Source organism: Thalassophryne amazonica, chromosome 1 (assembly GCF_902500255.1).
Source record: "Thalassophryne amazonica chromosome 1, fThaAma1.1, whole genome shotgun sequence".
Lineage (NCBI taxonomy): Eukaryota > Metazoa > Chordata > Actinopteri > Batrachoidiformes > Batrachoididae > Thalassophryne > Thalassophryne amazonica.
In genome coordinates, this window is record NC_047103.1 from 108,754,675 (window position 1) to 108,771,571 (window position 16,897).

General features: G+C 41.9%; 1 protein-coding gene across 1 annotated transcript in view; it reads right to left on the bottom strand.

The window, feature by feature from the left end:
* Nucleotides 1–835: 835 nt before the first annotated feature.
* ddx4 (DEAD (Asp-Glu-Ala-Asp) box polypeptide 4) overlaps nucleotides 836–16,897 on the bottom strand; it is a 129,578-nt gene continuing 113,516 nt past the window's right edge. The window contains exons 12-13 of the mRNA XM_034173259.1: nucleotides 1,458–1,565; nucleotides 836–1,371 (exon numbers count right to left, since the gene is read on the bottom strand). Of these exons, the coding sequence (XP_034029150.1) occupies nucleotides 1,297–1,371; nucleotides 1,458–1,565 (183 nt within the window). The 3' untranslated portion in view covers nucleotides 836–1,296. The remainder of the gene's footprint in view (nucleotides 1,372–1,457; nucleotides 1,566–16,897) is intronic.

The following is a 16,897-nucleotide window of genomic DNA, read 5'->3' on the forward strand; positions in this document are numbered from 1 at the left end:
CCTTTAAGTGTTCTGTGTGTAGAGTGTGGACTCACATAATGGTTCCTTCTTTCACAGACTCGGTTGTTGCGGCCACCTGGGGGGTGTCGGCGGGGTCCTTGGGTCCGAAACAGCTTCTGGCTCCGGACCGTTAGCGCTGCTGGGAGCGCACCACGCCAGGCCGCACCTTTCTGTTATTACATTTTCACTGTTATGTATTAAATTCAGTTAGCCTTTGTACCGTGCTCTGCTTATTTCATACTGGGTCCTTCAAACGCTGGTCGGTTCTCCGAGCTGCGTCCGACACATAACACCTGCCGTCTATTTTATTGTAAACACCCACTCAAGACATTTACCCGGGGAACACTGGCTGCGAGCACTGTTGAAAAAGATGGCCAAGCCACATTTTTCTATTCTTTTGGCTTCAGTCCTGAGTTTGAGCACTACCCTAAAAGCATCCTGCAATATTTGGAAAATCAACCTGGGTTAAAAACATTTTGTATCACAGCAAACAGCTTCAACAAGACCTGTTGGACGTATGTGGGCAACACTGTATTATCTGTATAACAGCTGCCGGGGCGTCGTTCCAAGATGTGTCGTCTTTGTACAACCCCAATTCCAATGAAGTTGGGACATTGTGCAAAATGTAAATAAAAACAGAATACACGGATTCGCAAATCCTCTTCAACCTATATTAAATTGAATACACCACAAAGACAAGATATTTAATGTTCAAACTGACTATTAACAGTAACAACAAAACCATTAAAATTTTAGGTTGCCCCACTTGCATTGCACAAAACTAAAGGTTAGAAATTTTATTACAGACGCACGCACACACACGAAACATCGCTGGTCCAATCATATCCTTTAATACGTATGTAAATGAAGTGTACAATGCACAAGAACATGAGAAATGTGCCTTCACCTTTTCGAACATCTCTAAATCAAAGCCTTAATGGAACATGCAATAACACATGCAAGTAAATGCATTTCCACTGGACTACTGCAAACATTCCTTAGGCCACTTAATGATCTTTAACAAAGATAACAGAATTGAAATATTAAATGCTGAAGCTGCTTTTAGATCCAACTCTTCAAACTTTCAAAAACAAAAAAACTTTTCAACAAATGATCACACAAAAATGATGGAGTTGAGAGTGGCCCATTTAACATTGTGTGACGGTTTATTTTCATTTTGAGCTGAACTCACCACACAGACAAAATGTGAACGTGTCAAACACTTTTTTTTGGGGGGGGGGGGGGGGGGGGGGATATATATCTATCTCCTGCATTCCATGTGGGAGTGCAGCTCTTCTACTCCCATTCATCATCATCATCACCTGATGGATTAGTTGGCTGGGTCATTACATTGTCTTGGAAAACTCTTCCCTTAAGAAGAAATAAAACCCAGTTAAAACACAAATCAAAAGCAAACAGAAAAACACCAGACAAAAAAGACAGTTAACACAAGATACCTTCCGAGAGTCTGTGGCACTCAAGTCTCTTCTTGGTGGGCTAAAGGCAGCGTTGCCACAGTCATTAAATGCGGACTCCTCCAACCAAGTTGGCACTTCCTGCTGTGCCTGTAACACCCAAACACATCAAAAGAATCCAGCAACAAGACTGTGCTTCAATGTTAACAGTACAGAATGGTCAGCAATTGTGCTACTGGGGATCACTTGTTCTGTATGTTGTCCATGTGTTCCTGCTGCAGCTTCAGCTGATTAGTTAAAGGGCATGTTGTACATTTTTTAACATCCCAGTTAGCAACACAACATCAAAGTATTCATGATTGTCTCTCCACACATGTGCTCAATAACTAAGCTTTCAAGCTTTTCTTTGAAAGTGATGGCTCGGGTTTACCTAGGAGATGACACACTTCACCCCAAAACTCAACTTTTTCCAGAGTCTGTTGGATTTTGGAACCTAATTGTGGTGATGCTGCTGTGTGTGACGCAGGATACTGGTCTACTGCTACTGTGAACATGACGTGGACTGTCTATACCATGCTGTTTTTAAAGACTTCCTGGACACGCATGTATGTGTCATATTAGAAAAACTCAGAAGACGCGATTTTCAAGAGATAATGGACTCTCTAACGTGCCACAATCGTGACAGAAGTTGAGCTAAAGGCACAGTTGTGATGGACATTATGCACATGTGATCAGAACCTGAGGGCAAGTGGACCTGGACATTCTTTGGCCGGCAATCTTTACCTGAGGACCAGTGGAAATTGAAAATGTTCTCTGGCTTTCCATCTGTGTGAGGACAAGTGAATCTTTAATCAATTGGCTGGAGGTTGTGCAGTCGTGCACTCGTGATGCGTGTGGGGGAATTTCTTTAACTGGGTGAATAGCAAGTTCCTTTTTCATCTTTCACTTTAGCCACTTTTCCACTACAAAGCACCAGCACTACCCAGCTCTACTCTACTCGGCTCTACTCGGTTTGGTTCCAAGCGCGAGTTTTTCTACTGCAAATAGTACCTCTTCAACGTGGGCGGGGTCAGCAGAGCAAACTGCAGTGACGTCGTTTTATACGCGACACAAACATAAACAATGGCGAACTCGGTGTGTTTACTGCTCTGAGTTTTTAAGAGAAAGTTGTTGGCGGCGAGAAAAACACGCTTGAGACGTACAGAAGACTTTGGGAATTCAAATGAAGATGGAGATGAGAAGATATAAGCTGCTAGAGATGAAGAGGCAAAGCATGACGGTAAGCTAATCGTTAGCTTCCTAAGCTCGTAAATAATTAATAACTGCAGGCTCTCGCTATTAACTGTTAAAATTGTGGCTGTCAAAATAAAGCATTAATTTAGATTAATTACAATACCTATCAGGCCTTCAGTCACACTTTGCTCCATTTTGTTTTAACATCAGTGACTTGGTCTGTAAATAAAGACGCGTTTCTGAGCAATAAACATGTTAATGTCAATACTTTTTTTTTTTATTAACCAAAGTAACTTGCTTTGATAACTTATTGTTAAATCTCAAATGTGGGAGTTTGTGCATTTACTGATGTTCACGCACAAAATGTTGATTTGGTTTTAATGACCGTTAATGTCGTCACTGAACTCGAACAGGCTTAAAACATATTAAAAACGTTTGTTTTTCATCCAGATTTTAATGTTCAATGGACAAATTTAAAATATGAAATCTAATAAGATAATTATTAAAGGAGTCATATTGTGCAGAAAGAATCAGACTCCAAACTCCCACAATTCTGTTTTTAGAGACATTCTTTATATCACCATATCACTACCATGTCACCCCAATAGAGCGCTTCGCTCTCAGACTGCAGGCTTACTTGTAGTTCCTAGGGTTTGTAAGAGTAGAATGGGAGGCAGAGCCTTCAGCTTTCAGGCTCCTCTCCTGTGGAACCAGCTCCCAATTCAGATCAGGGAGACAGACACCCTCTCTACTTTTAAGATTAGGCTTAAAACTTTCCTTTTTGCTAAAGCTTATAGTTAGGGCTGGATCAGGTGACCCTGGACCATCCCTTAGTTATGCTGCTATAGACTTAGACTGCTGGGGGGTTCCCATGATGCACTAAGTGTTTCTTTCTCTTTTTGCTCTGTATGCACCACTCTGCATTTAATCATTAGTGATTGATCTCTGCTCCCCTCCACAGCATGTCTTTTTCCTGGTTCTCTCCCTCAGCCCCAACCAGTCCCAGCAGAAGACTGCCCCTCCCTGAGCCTGGTTCTGCTGGAGGTTTCTTCCTGTTAAAAGGGAGTTTTTTTCCTTCCCACTGTCGCCAACTGCTTGCTCACGGGGTCGTTTTGACCGTTGGGGTTTTTACGCAATTATTGTATGGCCTTGCCTTACAATATAAAGCGCCTTGGGGCAACTGTTTGTTGTGATTTGGCGCTATATAAATAAAATTGATTGATATCCTTTTATTGTCATTGTACACATAAATACAATTTGCCTGCATTTAACCCATCCAAATTACACTTAGACAGTTCTCCCAATTTAAGACCAATTTACGGCTTAATACCTACTTAATATGTAAATATACCTGCAATTAAATGATTCATTTAGATTAATCACAAACCCTGTAATCACTTACATTATTTTTTAATAACCTGACAGCACTAATTAAAATATGTATGCTGTGTGTATTTCAGATGGTTTTCTCAGAGTCACCACTGCGGAGGTTCATGCCACGGAATGGGACACCTTTATCATCATCATGTTATACACCAGTTATGTTTCACTGGATTTTTAATAAATTTTTGTACTTTTTGCTAAAATGTCTCCACTTTTGTGTAACATTTTGATTTGTAAAAGTTACCAAGGTTTACTGATTTAAAGGCTAACAGTTTGAAAAGCTGTTTAAGCATAATCCAGTAGTAAAATAAGCTTTACATTTAATGGGGTAAAATGTAAATGTAAGACAGTAAAACTGGTTGTTCAAAATTCCTTGATGTAATGTGCCTTCACTGAAGTGACTAAACTTTTGTTTATGTTAAATACCATTTGGTAAAATCTCAGTTTAGACATGATTATTCCAGCATCTGTGTAAAGATTCAGCCAGGTGTAGTGTGCAGTGTCTTCTGGAACGGCAAAAACCCAAATGAAAAATTCTTAGAAATGAACCAAAATGTTTTTTACTGTTGACTCAGAATGAAATGACAAATTATGATACAGTCACATGAGTCAAATTGTTTACTGCAACAAAAAAGAGCAAATACACACACAAAAAAGCAACACAAACTAAACAAAAGTTTCATGTGTCTGTAGTCTGGATTGGGGGCGCAGGTCTCATGCCCCGGTCACGCATCGCATGCACAAGGTCGCCCAGCACGCCAAGATATGCCTGATTAAATGCAGCATCCACCACCGTTGCTTCCTCAAGGATCAGCCAGATGTGTCGATCACACTGAACCCAGTTCAGCTTCAGCCTCAACGTCACTCAAGATGGTGAGATTCTCCTGCTGGAACAGGCTCCCTTTATCTCTTGCCTGGACAATAATGAAGGTAGAAATGGGAAAGAAAGTTAAAAAAAAAAAAAAAAAACCTTCAGTCTCTGTATGATCATTCCCCAGAGTTTCAGTTATCTTGGTCACTTTACATAAAAATTATGTTCTTTCAAAATGATCCTCCAACAAATCAGATCATTTGGAGCATCATTTTGAAAGAACATGACTTTTATGCAAAGCGATCAAGATAACTGAAACTTTGGGAAGGTTTGTGGGATTTATGACAATATTTATGGGTTCTGGATTTTTTTTTTTTGGGAGGGGGTCACCCTATATATATATATATATATATATATATATATATATCGTATTTGGGAAAGTTAAGGTGATGTGAGACACATTCTTACCTGAGATGACGCGTTACTGTGTGGTGCTGGATGCTGATACAGATGTTGAAGCTGGTGTTCGATCCCTCCTCGCTTATGGAACTGAATTCTTCAACAAAAACAGAAAATGGCGACATGTAAAAAAAACAACAAAAAAAAAACATCACCGTAATGGCACTAAATGAGTCAAATGTACACGTTTGTTGTCTTGCTGACTTGAGGTGTTTTTCTGCCTTAATACTTTAAAGCAGAGCACGGAGTTAGCTAGCTCGCTAGTTAGCAGTCAGCTAGCTCACTGTGTCCGCATACATGAGACAACGATGTTACTTTAACAAGTTTAGACTCAATCTTAGTTTGTTAAAGTGTGCTTCCCACCACCAATGGGATAAGGAACGTTAAACAGTGCTTTCAAGCAGACTACAGTCACAAAAACACTTACCATCCGTCGCTTCCATCAAAGCCGTGGCCCAGTCGCGGTCGTCCTGCCTCCGGGTACTCGTCAGTCGGTGTCCGTAAACAGTGTTCCTGCGGTCGAACCGTTTCCAGCCCTCGCGGTCCGACCTACTCCGGTCATTGTGGTCCTTTAATCACTTTCAAGCTTTTTCAGCTGTTCTCCGAGTTGCTGTAATGTCCGGTGAGCCGAGTGCGGCCTCATTTCGGATCGCTTCATCCACCTCTCCGTATTCTCTCCTCCGTCAAACATAAACGTCCGCAGCTCATCCACAGACCACGGTGTGGTTTTGTGTGAGTAAAAAAAAAAAAAAAAAAACTCACCGTGAAACGAAAGAAAACAGTCACTGTAACGCCGCTGTGACTATTTAAAAATGGCGGGTTTTGATTTTCCTCTCGGACGGCGCACTCATGACTCGTCCAGTGACGACGTTCTCTGACCAATCAGTGGCCGGCAGCCTGTTGACGTCACATTTTAGTATCGGCTCGGCTCGCTTGTAACCGTTCCTGAGCAGGTAATAAAAAAAAGGACCCGGTACCAGATACTACCCTAATGGAAAAGCATGAAAACCGAGTAGAGTCGAGCCGAGTAGTGCTACTTTTGTGAAGTGGAAAAGCGCCTTTTGTGTTCCGTTCAATGGAGCTTTAATGAAAGCAAAATTTTATTTTAAATTGAGTGAGTGGGAACTTGGACCTGAATGTGTGTGTACATCAGCCTGAATTGCACAGCTCAGCTGTTAATTGTGGCTTTATGCATGACGTGGAATGTCACAGATGTGGTCAGATCGAACAGAAAGAAATAGATGTGATCTGCAACAAATCACGTACGGCTGCTGCAGCCGTTTTAACCCATGTCAGCTCGCATGTCTCCATGACATTGTTTTTCACAGGCAACATGATGACACACACACACATTATATATATATATATATATATATATATATATATATATATATATATATATATATATATATATATATATATATATATAGTGTTCAGAATAATAGTAGTGCTATGTGACTAAAAAGATTAATCCAGGTTTTGAGTATATTTCTACATGGGAAACAAGGTACCAGTAGATTCAGTAGATTTTCACAAATCCAACAAGACCAAGCATTCACGATATGCACACTCTTAAGGCTATGAAATTGGGCTATTAGGTAAAAAAAAAAGTAGAAAAGGGGGTGTTCACAATAATAGTAGCATCTGCTGTTGATGCTACAAACTCAAAACTATTATGTTCAAACTGCTTTTTTTTTTAGCAATCCTGTGAATCACTAAACTAGTATTTAGTTGTAATAACCACAGTTTTTCATGATTTCTTCACATCTGCGAGGCATTAATTTGTTGGTTTGGAACCAAAATTTTGCTCGTTTACTAGTGTGCTTGGGGTGATTGTCTTGTTGAAACACCCATTTCAAGGGCATGTCCTCTTCAGCATAAGGCAACATGACCTCTTCAAGTATTTTGACATATCCAAACTGATCCATGATACCTGGTATGCGATATATAGGCCCAACACCATAGTAGGAGAAACATGCCCATATCATGATGCTTGCACCACCATGCTTCACTGTCTTTGTGAACTCTGGCTTAAATTCAGAGTTTGGGGGTCGTCTCACAAACTGTCTGTGGCCCTTGGACCCAAAAAGAACAATTTTACTCTCCTCAGTCCACAAAATATTCCTCCATTTCTCTTTAGGCCAGTTGATATTTTCTTTGGCAAATTGTAACCTCTTCTGCACGTCTTTTATTTAACAGAGGGACTTTGTGGGGATTCTTGCAAATAAATTAGCTTCACACAGGCGTCTTGTCACAGCACTTATAGGTAACTCCAGACTGTCTTTGATCATCTTGGAGCTGATCAATGGGTGAGTCTTTGCCACTCTGGTTATTCTTCTATCCATTTTGATGGTGGTTTTCCGTTTTCTTCCACGTGTCTCTGGTTTTTTTTGGTCCATTTTAAAGCATTGGAGATCATTGTAGATGAACAGCCTGAACAAACAACAGATTTTTTGCACCTGCGTATAAGTTTTCCCCTCTCCAATCAACTTGTTAATCAAGCTACGCTGTTCTGAACAATGTCTTTAACGTCCCATTTTCCTCAGGCTTTCAAAGAGAAAAGCATGTTCAACAGGTGCTGGCTTCATCCTTAAATAGGGGACATCTGATTCACACCTGTTTGTTCCACAAAATTGACAAACTCACTAACTGAATGCCACACTACTATTATTGTGAACAACCCCTTTTCTACTTTTTTTTACTAATAGCCCAATTTCATAGCCTTAAGAGTGTGCATATCATGAAGGCTTGGTCTTGTTGGATTTGTGAGAATCTACTGGTACCTTGCTCCCATGTAACAATAAGAAATATACTCAAAACCTGGATTAATCTTTTTAGTCACATAGCACTACTATTGTTCTGAACACTACTGTATATAACAGTGAGGAAAATAAGTATTTGAACACACTGCGGTTTTGCAAGTTCTCCCACTTAAATCATGGAGGGGTCTGAAATTTTCATCTTAGGTGCATGTCCACTGTGAGAGAAATAATCCCCCACCCCCCCGAATAAAAAAATCCGGAAATCACAATGTATGATTTTTTTGTATGTTACTGCTGCAAATAAGTATTCAAACACCTACCAACCAGCAAGAATTCTGGCTCTCACAGACCTGTTTGTCTTTAAGAAGCCCTCTTATTCTGTATTAACTGCACCTGTTTGAAGTTGTTACCTGTATAAAAGACACCTGTTCACACAATCAATCACACTCCAACCTGTCCACCATAGCTAAGACCAAAGAGCTGTCTAAGGACACAAGGGACCAAACTGCGCCCCCTGCTTTACAAAATCCTGGATCTGCCCCTGAATGCATGATCTGCAAAATCAAGGACTCTAAACCTTTAATCGCCAACAAAGGCATCTAAGCTGCTGACTTCTACAACTCTAATCAACACCACATCCATGCAAGCACAGAACAGTGTCTGAGCCACAACACATCCCTGACTGACTGGGAAAAATTCATGGATTCTAGTGCCGCTCTGTATAGCCCTCAGAGTCCTTGTGTGTGGGCCAGGTATGATATCCAGCAACTTGTTGGAGCATTCTCAGGATGTCTCAAAGAGCAGTCCAGTCAATCAACTCAAACGATTTGTAAAAATTAGTACTGGCTGCCAAGAAGCACTGCCAATATCTGTGTGAATATAAGCAAAATGAGTATAGTCACTTTCCTCAAAATGTATGAGTTGCACGAATGTATCATGTTTTACAGTGTATTGAGTGTACAAAGGGGAATGCAAAGTGGAATTTAACACCAAAGGGTGGGATGGTGGGATCAACGCTGTGTTGATCCGGGACGTCGTCTGACTACCAGAGAAGTTGCAGAAGAGGTGGACATCAGCACTTTTGTGGCACATTCCACTGTTACAGGAGATTTTGTAATGAAAGACGTGCGGAGGAATTCGCGCGTCGGGGCAGAGCCACTAATGGCGCACAACAAAAAGCACGTCCGTGTTGGAAGTCTCACAGGACAAGTTGTGACATGCCCAGCTGTTACACAATTTCTCGGATACTCAACTGAAAAGCCACCGAAAGCCGTCTGAATCTTCCGAATGGTTTCCAACACGGACGTGCTTTTTGTTGTGCGCCACTGCGGCTCCGTCCCGACGCGCGAATTCCTCCGCACGTCTTTCATTACAAAATCCCCTTTAACAGTGGAATGTGCCGCAAAAGTACTGATGTCCACCTCTTCTGCAACTTCTCTGGTAGTCAGACGACGTCCCGGATCAACACAGCGTTCACTTTGGAAATGATCTGGTCGTTTCAGCCTGTCGATGGCCACTCGGAGTGCGGCGCGCCCTCCGCCGCTGTGGGCCGTCTTTAATCCGGTTGTAATGATCCTTAATCTGTGACGCCCAGAGTATCCTCACCGAAAGCCGTCTGAATCTTCCGAATGGTTTCCACCTGGCTGTCTCAGTTTCTGGAAAAATTTGATTCAGCGCTGCTCCAATCGCTCAGCCATTTCCCTGACAATGAAAATCGAGGGGGGTGGACCAGTGCTCACTCAAAGCCTGCCCACAGGCGAATGACGCAACCGACAGGCGTGAAAAAAAACTCACATGCGCACGAAGGTTCAAGCTTGGCTGATGTAAGCGCACGATTCAAATCCATATAGTTTTAAAAAAAAATAAAAAGGTCGGATAGTTTTCTAACAGAACTTGTATTCGATTTTTTTCAGTTACGGCCCAGTCACACAGCATACGACGATTCCTGAACAAAGGGAGAAATAAAAAAAATCAGTTTGTTGAGAAAAGGTGGACAAAAGAGCTTTATCACTGAATAGCCTGTGAATCAAGAGCGCAAGAGAAACAAAACTGTAGCTAACGTTGATCTTGACGCTTTAAACCAAACGCGCCTGGAGCCACAGCTGGAGCAGTGTGTGTCTACATCTCTGAGTTCCAGGAATCGCCGCTGGGACAGAGGTCATAGCACCTGAGTCCTGGAGAAACTGCAAACAGAAGCTGTGGAGATCTGTGCGCACGTCAGTGGACCCACCTGCTCTGGTACCTCAGTGGTGACTGCTCTATCACTGTATTACATTACTAAGCCATATATATTGATTTATAACAAACTGTCAAGGGGGGGGAATAAATATGAGTGTAAAGATGACTGAATATATTAGAGCATTGACTCCCCATGTGCGGTTATTTCCACCAGCTGTAGCTGATCCACAATGTGAATTCTGCCTTCCAGAACAGCTCTTTATATAATCATCTGAATCATCTACCTGTTGCCACATGTACAGTGAGGAAAATAAGTATTTGAACACCCTGCGATTTTGCAAATTTTTCCACTTAGAAATTATGGAAGGGTCTGAAATTTTCATCTTAGGTGCATGTCCATTGTGAGAGACATAAAAAAAAAAAAATCCGGAAATCTATTTGTATGTTACTGCTGCAAATAAGTATTTGAACACCTGTGAAAATTAATGTAAATATTTGGTACAGTAGCCTTTGTTTGCAATTACAGAGGTCAAACATTTCCTGTAGTTTGTCACCAGGTTTGCACACACTGCAGCAGGGATTTTGGTCCACTCCTCCATACAGATCTTCTCCAAATCTTTCAGGTTTGGAGTTTCGGCTCCCTCCAAAGATTTTCTATTGTGTTCAGGTCTGGAGACTGGCCAGGCCACTCCAGGACCTTGAAATGCTTCTTATGGAACCCCTCCTTAGTGGCCCTGGCTGTGTGTTTGGGGTCACTGTCATGCTGGAAGACCCAGCCATGACCCATCTTCAATGCTCTTACTGAGGGAAGGAGGTTGTTTGCCAAAATCTCACAATACATGACCCCATCCATCCTCCCTTCAATACGGTGCAGTCGTCCTGTCCCCTTTGCAGAAGAGCACCCCCCGAGTATGATGTTTCCACCCCCATGCTTTATGGTTGGGATGGTTTTCTTGGGGTTGTTCTCCTCCTGTAAACATGGTAAGTGGAGGTGATTCAAAAAAGCTCTATTCTGGTCTCATCTGTCCACATGACCTTCTCCCATGCCTGCTCTGGATCATCCAGATGGTCACTGGTGAACTTCAAACGGGCCTGGACATGTGCTGGCTTGAACAGGGGGACCTTGATGCCCTGCAGGATTTTAAACCATGACAGCATCATGTGTTACTAATGTAATCTTTGTGACTGTGGTCCCAGCTCTCTTCAGGTCATTGACCAGGTCCTCCTGTATAGTTCTAAGCTTTCTCAGAATCATCCTTACGCCACACAGTGAGATTGCATGGAATCCCAGACCGAGGAAGATTGACAGTCATCTTGTGTTTCTTCCACTTTCTAATAAATAATCATAACAGTTGTTGTCTTCTACCAAGCTGCTTGCCTGTTGTCCTGTAGTACATCCCAGCCTTGTGCAGGTCTACGGTTTTGTCCCTGGTGTCCTTAGACAGCTCTTTGGTCTTGGCTATGGTGGACATGTTGGAGTGTGGTTGACTGAATGTGTGAACAGGTGTCTTTTATATAGGTAACAAGTTCAAACAGGTGCAATTAATACAGGTAAAGCATGCAGAATAAGAGGGCATCTTAAAGAAAAATTAACAGGTCTGTGAGAGCCAGAATTCTTGCTGGTTAGTAGGGGTTCAAATACTTATTTGCAACAGTAACATACAAATAAAAAAAAAAAAAAAAAAAAAAAAATCATACATTGTGATTTCCGGATTTTTTTGTTTTTTTTTAGATTATGTCTCTCACAGTGGACATGTACCTTAGATGAAAATTTCAGACCCCTCCATGATTTCTAAGTGGGAGAACTTCGCAGGGTGTTCAAATACTTATTTTCCTCACTGTACATGAGGCCTGGATTGTCATTCCTACACTCATATTGTTATATTTAATAATAAAAATAAGCGGATGCAGGACCTGCTGCAGCTGCGTTCACGTACCGATGGAAATTGCACAACTTTTTGTTGTTTCAAACTCAGCAGCTGCTTGTGGCAAAATAATTAATTGTATCCACACAAAAGATTAATTTTGGCCTATATAAGGTGCCTGAGCCCACCGAAGCTGAGCCCCCACTCAGATTATATATATATATAAATCCAAGCAAAAAGGCTGAGCTTGCCCTGTAATTTCTGACAGTACAAGAATGCAGCAGCAGTACTCAGAAACAGCTTCTGTACTGTGTGAAAACATTAAGCTGGTCGAACGAAGTCAAACTAAACGCTAAAGGTGCATTTACACATAACCAAGATGCGTTACTAATGTCATTTTTCTGTTCGCGAATTCCTCCGCACGTCTGTCTCAATGTGCCGAAAAAGTGCTGATGTCCACGTCTTCTGCAGTTTCTGTGGTTGTCAGACGACATCCCGGATCAACACAGCGTTCAGTTTTGAAATGAACAGCACATTCCACTGTTACAGGAGTTTTTGTCATGGAAAGAGGAACGGAGGAATTCGCGCGTAGGGACGGAACCGCATGGTGCAAAGCAACGCCATGATTAAGCCTCACAGGACATGTTCTGGCATGTCCAGCTCATCCACAATTTCTCGTATAGCCACACGACTGAAAAGCCACCGAAAGCTGTCCTGTGAGACCAACACGGAGGTGCTTTTGTCCGCGCCATTCGCAGCTTTGTGGCGCATTCCTCTGCTTCTCTTTCCATGACAAAAACTCCTGTAACAGTGTAATGTGCCGAAAAAGTGCTGATGTCCACGTCTTCTGCCATTTCTGTCGAAGTCAGACGACATCCCGCATCAACAAAGCCTTCACTTTGGAAATGATCTGGTTGTTACAGCGGGGTTTCAGCCTGTCGATCGGCGCTCGGAGTGCGCCACGCTCTCAGCCGCTGTGGGCGGTCTTTAAACCGGCTGGAGCACTCCTTAATCTGTGTGATCCCCATAAAATCATCCCTGAAAGCCATCTGAATTTTCCGAATGGTGTCCACCTGGTGGTCTTTCAGTTTCTAGAAAAATTTGATGCAGCAAAGCTCCAAATCTGACCTTAAACGATGGTTACTACTGCCACTGAATATGCATAACAGAACTGAACTACTAAAAATGATCGTGCTGCCCAAATTGCTTTACTTATTTCTTGCTTTGCCAGTTCAAGTGCCCTCCAGGCAATTTGTTGAATGGAACAGAAAGTTCTCAAACTTTGTCTGGAATAAACGGAGTCCAAGAATAAGGTTTGCAACACTGCAGCTGCCTAAAAATGAAGGTGGTATGGCAGTCCCGTGCTTAAAAAATTACTATAAAGCTGCCCAGCTCAGGGTTCTGATTGCATGGTGTGACCCATTATGTGATGCCAAGTGGAAAGAAATAGATCAAGCTGAAATTCAAACTCCTCTCCCGTCAGTTTTAGGGGATAAACCATTATTGCACTTGCTTTTAAATAAGGTGTCTAACCTGATTAAGGTACCACTTGGCATCTGGCTTAAAGAACTCAAAAACAAGACCACGGAAGATGATGCTAAAATCCTGCGCTGGCCAGCATATGACTCCGAATTTATCCCCGCAAAAGTTGATAATACGTTTAAACTATTGTGTAATAAGGGCATCACTGCATATTGGAAAACATCTTCCCCAACGGGTTTAATGTCTTTTCAACAATTATCAGATAATTATAATCTGGAAAAGGGATACATTTTTTTTTTTTTTTTTAGGTATTTGCAGTTACAACACCACTTCAATGCAGATATTGCCAACAAGCAGGATAGACAGCCACTATTTGACATTTTTATAGATGCATGCAAAGGGAAACTGACAAAAAAAAAAAATCTAGAACTTGCTCAATAATGCAGATGAGAAAGAAAAAAAAAAATCTACAAATTATATTAAGCTCAGATGGGAAAAAGATGCTAAAATAAAAATTTCTGATCAATCAATCAATCTTTTTATATAGCGCCAAATCACAACAAACAGTTGCCCCAAGGCGCTTTATATTGTAAGGCAAGGCCATACAATAATTATGTAAAACCCCAATGGTCAAAACGACCCCCTGTGAGCAAGCACTTGGCTACAGTGGGAAGTAGCCAAGTGCGTTTTTTTATTACACCCTGGGTTAAAGAACTACAAACCAAAAATGTTGAAAATAGCAAATGTTGGCAGAAATGTGGACATTTTTCTGTTGGTCATCTTCTGGAAATGTCCTAAAATCTCACCTTATTGGACAGAGGTGGCTAAGATTACACAATTGATCATGGGACTACAAATACGGAAGAGTTTTTGTACATTTTATTTGGGCAACATTCCAACCTCTGAGAAAACAGGACTGGTACATGCTACAAATATTACAGGCAGCCAGTAAAAAGGCTATAACTCGGCAATGGTTGAAAGAGGAACCACCAACCACCAAGGACTGGATGGACATAATACACGAGCTTTATGTGTTGGAGTGACTAACCTTTTCCATCAGACATTCCTCTGATAAATGTCAATCAATCAACATTTATTTATAAAGCGCTTTACAGCACCGACTGGTGTCCAAAGTGCTTAACATTAAAAACACAAATTTACAAAAATAAAACACATAAAATTTTAAAACAACACATAAAAAAGAACATACACTCAACAAAAATATAAACGCAACACTTTTGGTTTTGCTCCCATTTTGTATGAGATGAACTGAAAGATCTAAAACTTTTTCCACATACACAATATCACCATTTCCCTCAAATATTGTTCACAAACCAGTCTAAATCTGTGATAGTGAGCACTTCTCCTTTGCTGAGATAATCCATCCCACCTCACAGGTGTGCCATATCAAGATGCTGATTAGACACCATGATTAGTGCACAGGTGTGCCTTAGACTGCCCACAATAAAAGGCCACTCTGAAAGGTGCAGTTTTATCACACAGCACAATGCCACAGATGTCGCAAGATTTGAGGGAGCGTGCAATTGGCATGCTGACAGCAGGAATGTCAACCAGAGCTGTTGCTCGTGTATTGAATGTTCATTTCTCTACCATAAGCCGTCTCCAGAGGCGTTTCAGAGAATTTGGCAGTACATCCCACCAGCCTCACAACCGCAGACCACGTGTAACCACACCAGCCCAGGACCTCCACATCCAGCATGTTCACCTCTAAGATCGTCTGAGACCAGCCACTCGGACAGCTGCTGAAACAATCGGTTTGCATAACCAAAGAATTTCTGCACAAACAGTCAGAAACCATCTCAGGGAAGCTCATCTGCATGCTCATCGTCCTCATCGGGGTCTCGACATGACTCCAGTTCATCGTCGTAACCAACTTGAGTGGGCAAATGCTCACATTCGCTGGCGTTTGGCATGTTGGAGATGTGTTCTCTTCACGGATGAATCCCGGTTCACACTGTCCAGGGCAGATGGCAGACAGCATGTGTGGCGTCGTGTGGGTGAGCGGTTTTCTGATGTCAATGTTGTGGATCGAGTGGCCCATGGTGGCGGTGGGGTTATGGTATGGGCAGGCGTCTGTTATGGATGAAGAACACAGGTGCATTTTATTGATGGCATTTTGAATGCACAGAGATACAGTGACGAGATCCTGAGGCCCATTGTTGTGCCATACATCCAAGAACATCACCTCATGTTGCAGCAGGATAATGCACGGCCCCATGTTGCAAGGATCTGTACACAATTCTTGGAAGCTGAAAAAGTCTCAGTTCTTGCATGGCCGGCATACTCACCGGACATGTCACCCATTGAGCATGTTTGGGATGCTCTGTACCGGCGTATACAACAGCGTGTACCAGTTCCTGCCATTGAAGAGGAGTGGACCAACATTCCACAGGCCACAATTGACAACCTGATCAACTCTATGCAAAGGAGATGTGTTGCACTGCATGAGACAAATGGTGGTCACACCAGATACTGACTGGTGTCCCCCCCACAATAAAACAAAACTGCACCTTTCAGAGTGGCCTTTTATTGTGGGCAGTCTAAGGCACACCTGTGCACTAATCATGGTGTCTAATCAGCATCTTGATATGGCACACCTGTGAGGTGGGATGGATTATCTCAGCAAAGGAGAAGTGCTCACTATCACAGATTTAGACTGGTTTGTGAACAGTATTTGAGGGAAATGGTGATATTGTGTATGTGGAAAAAGTTTTAGATCTTTGAGTTCATCTCATACAAAATGGGAGCAAAACCAAAAGTGTTGCATTTATATTTTTGTTGAGTGTAAAAATAACAGAACATGTCACCTCCCCACTAAGTGTTAAAAGCCAGTTTAAATAAATAAGTCTTTAACTTAGATTTAAAAAGTGCTAGGTCAGGAATAGTACGTAACTCAAGAGGTAGCTCATTCCACAGTCTCGGGCCAGCTACCGCGAAAGCATGATCACCCCAGCGTTTATATCTTGACCTTGGAACATCTAAGTAAAGCTGGCCAGATGCCCTTAATGTCCTACTGTAGGTGCGCAAAGTTAAAATTTCAGACAAGCAGGGAGGTGCAAGGCCATAAATAGCTTTAAAAACAAACATTAAAATTTTAAAATCAATTCTAAAATGAACTGGAAGCCAGTGGAGTGAGTACAGGACGGGCGTAATATGCTCATGTCTAAAAGTGTTTGTCAAAAGACGAGCAGCAGCATTCTGCACCAACTGGAGACGTGCAAGAGACGACTGATTAATGCCCGAATAAAGTGCATTACAATAATCAAGTCTGGAGCTGATGAAAGCATG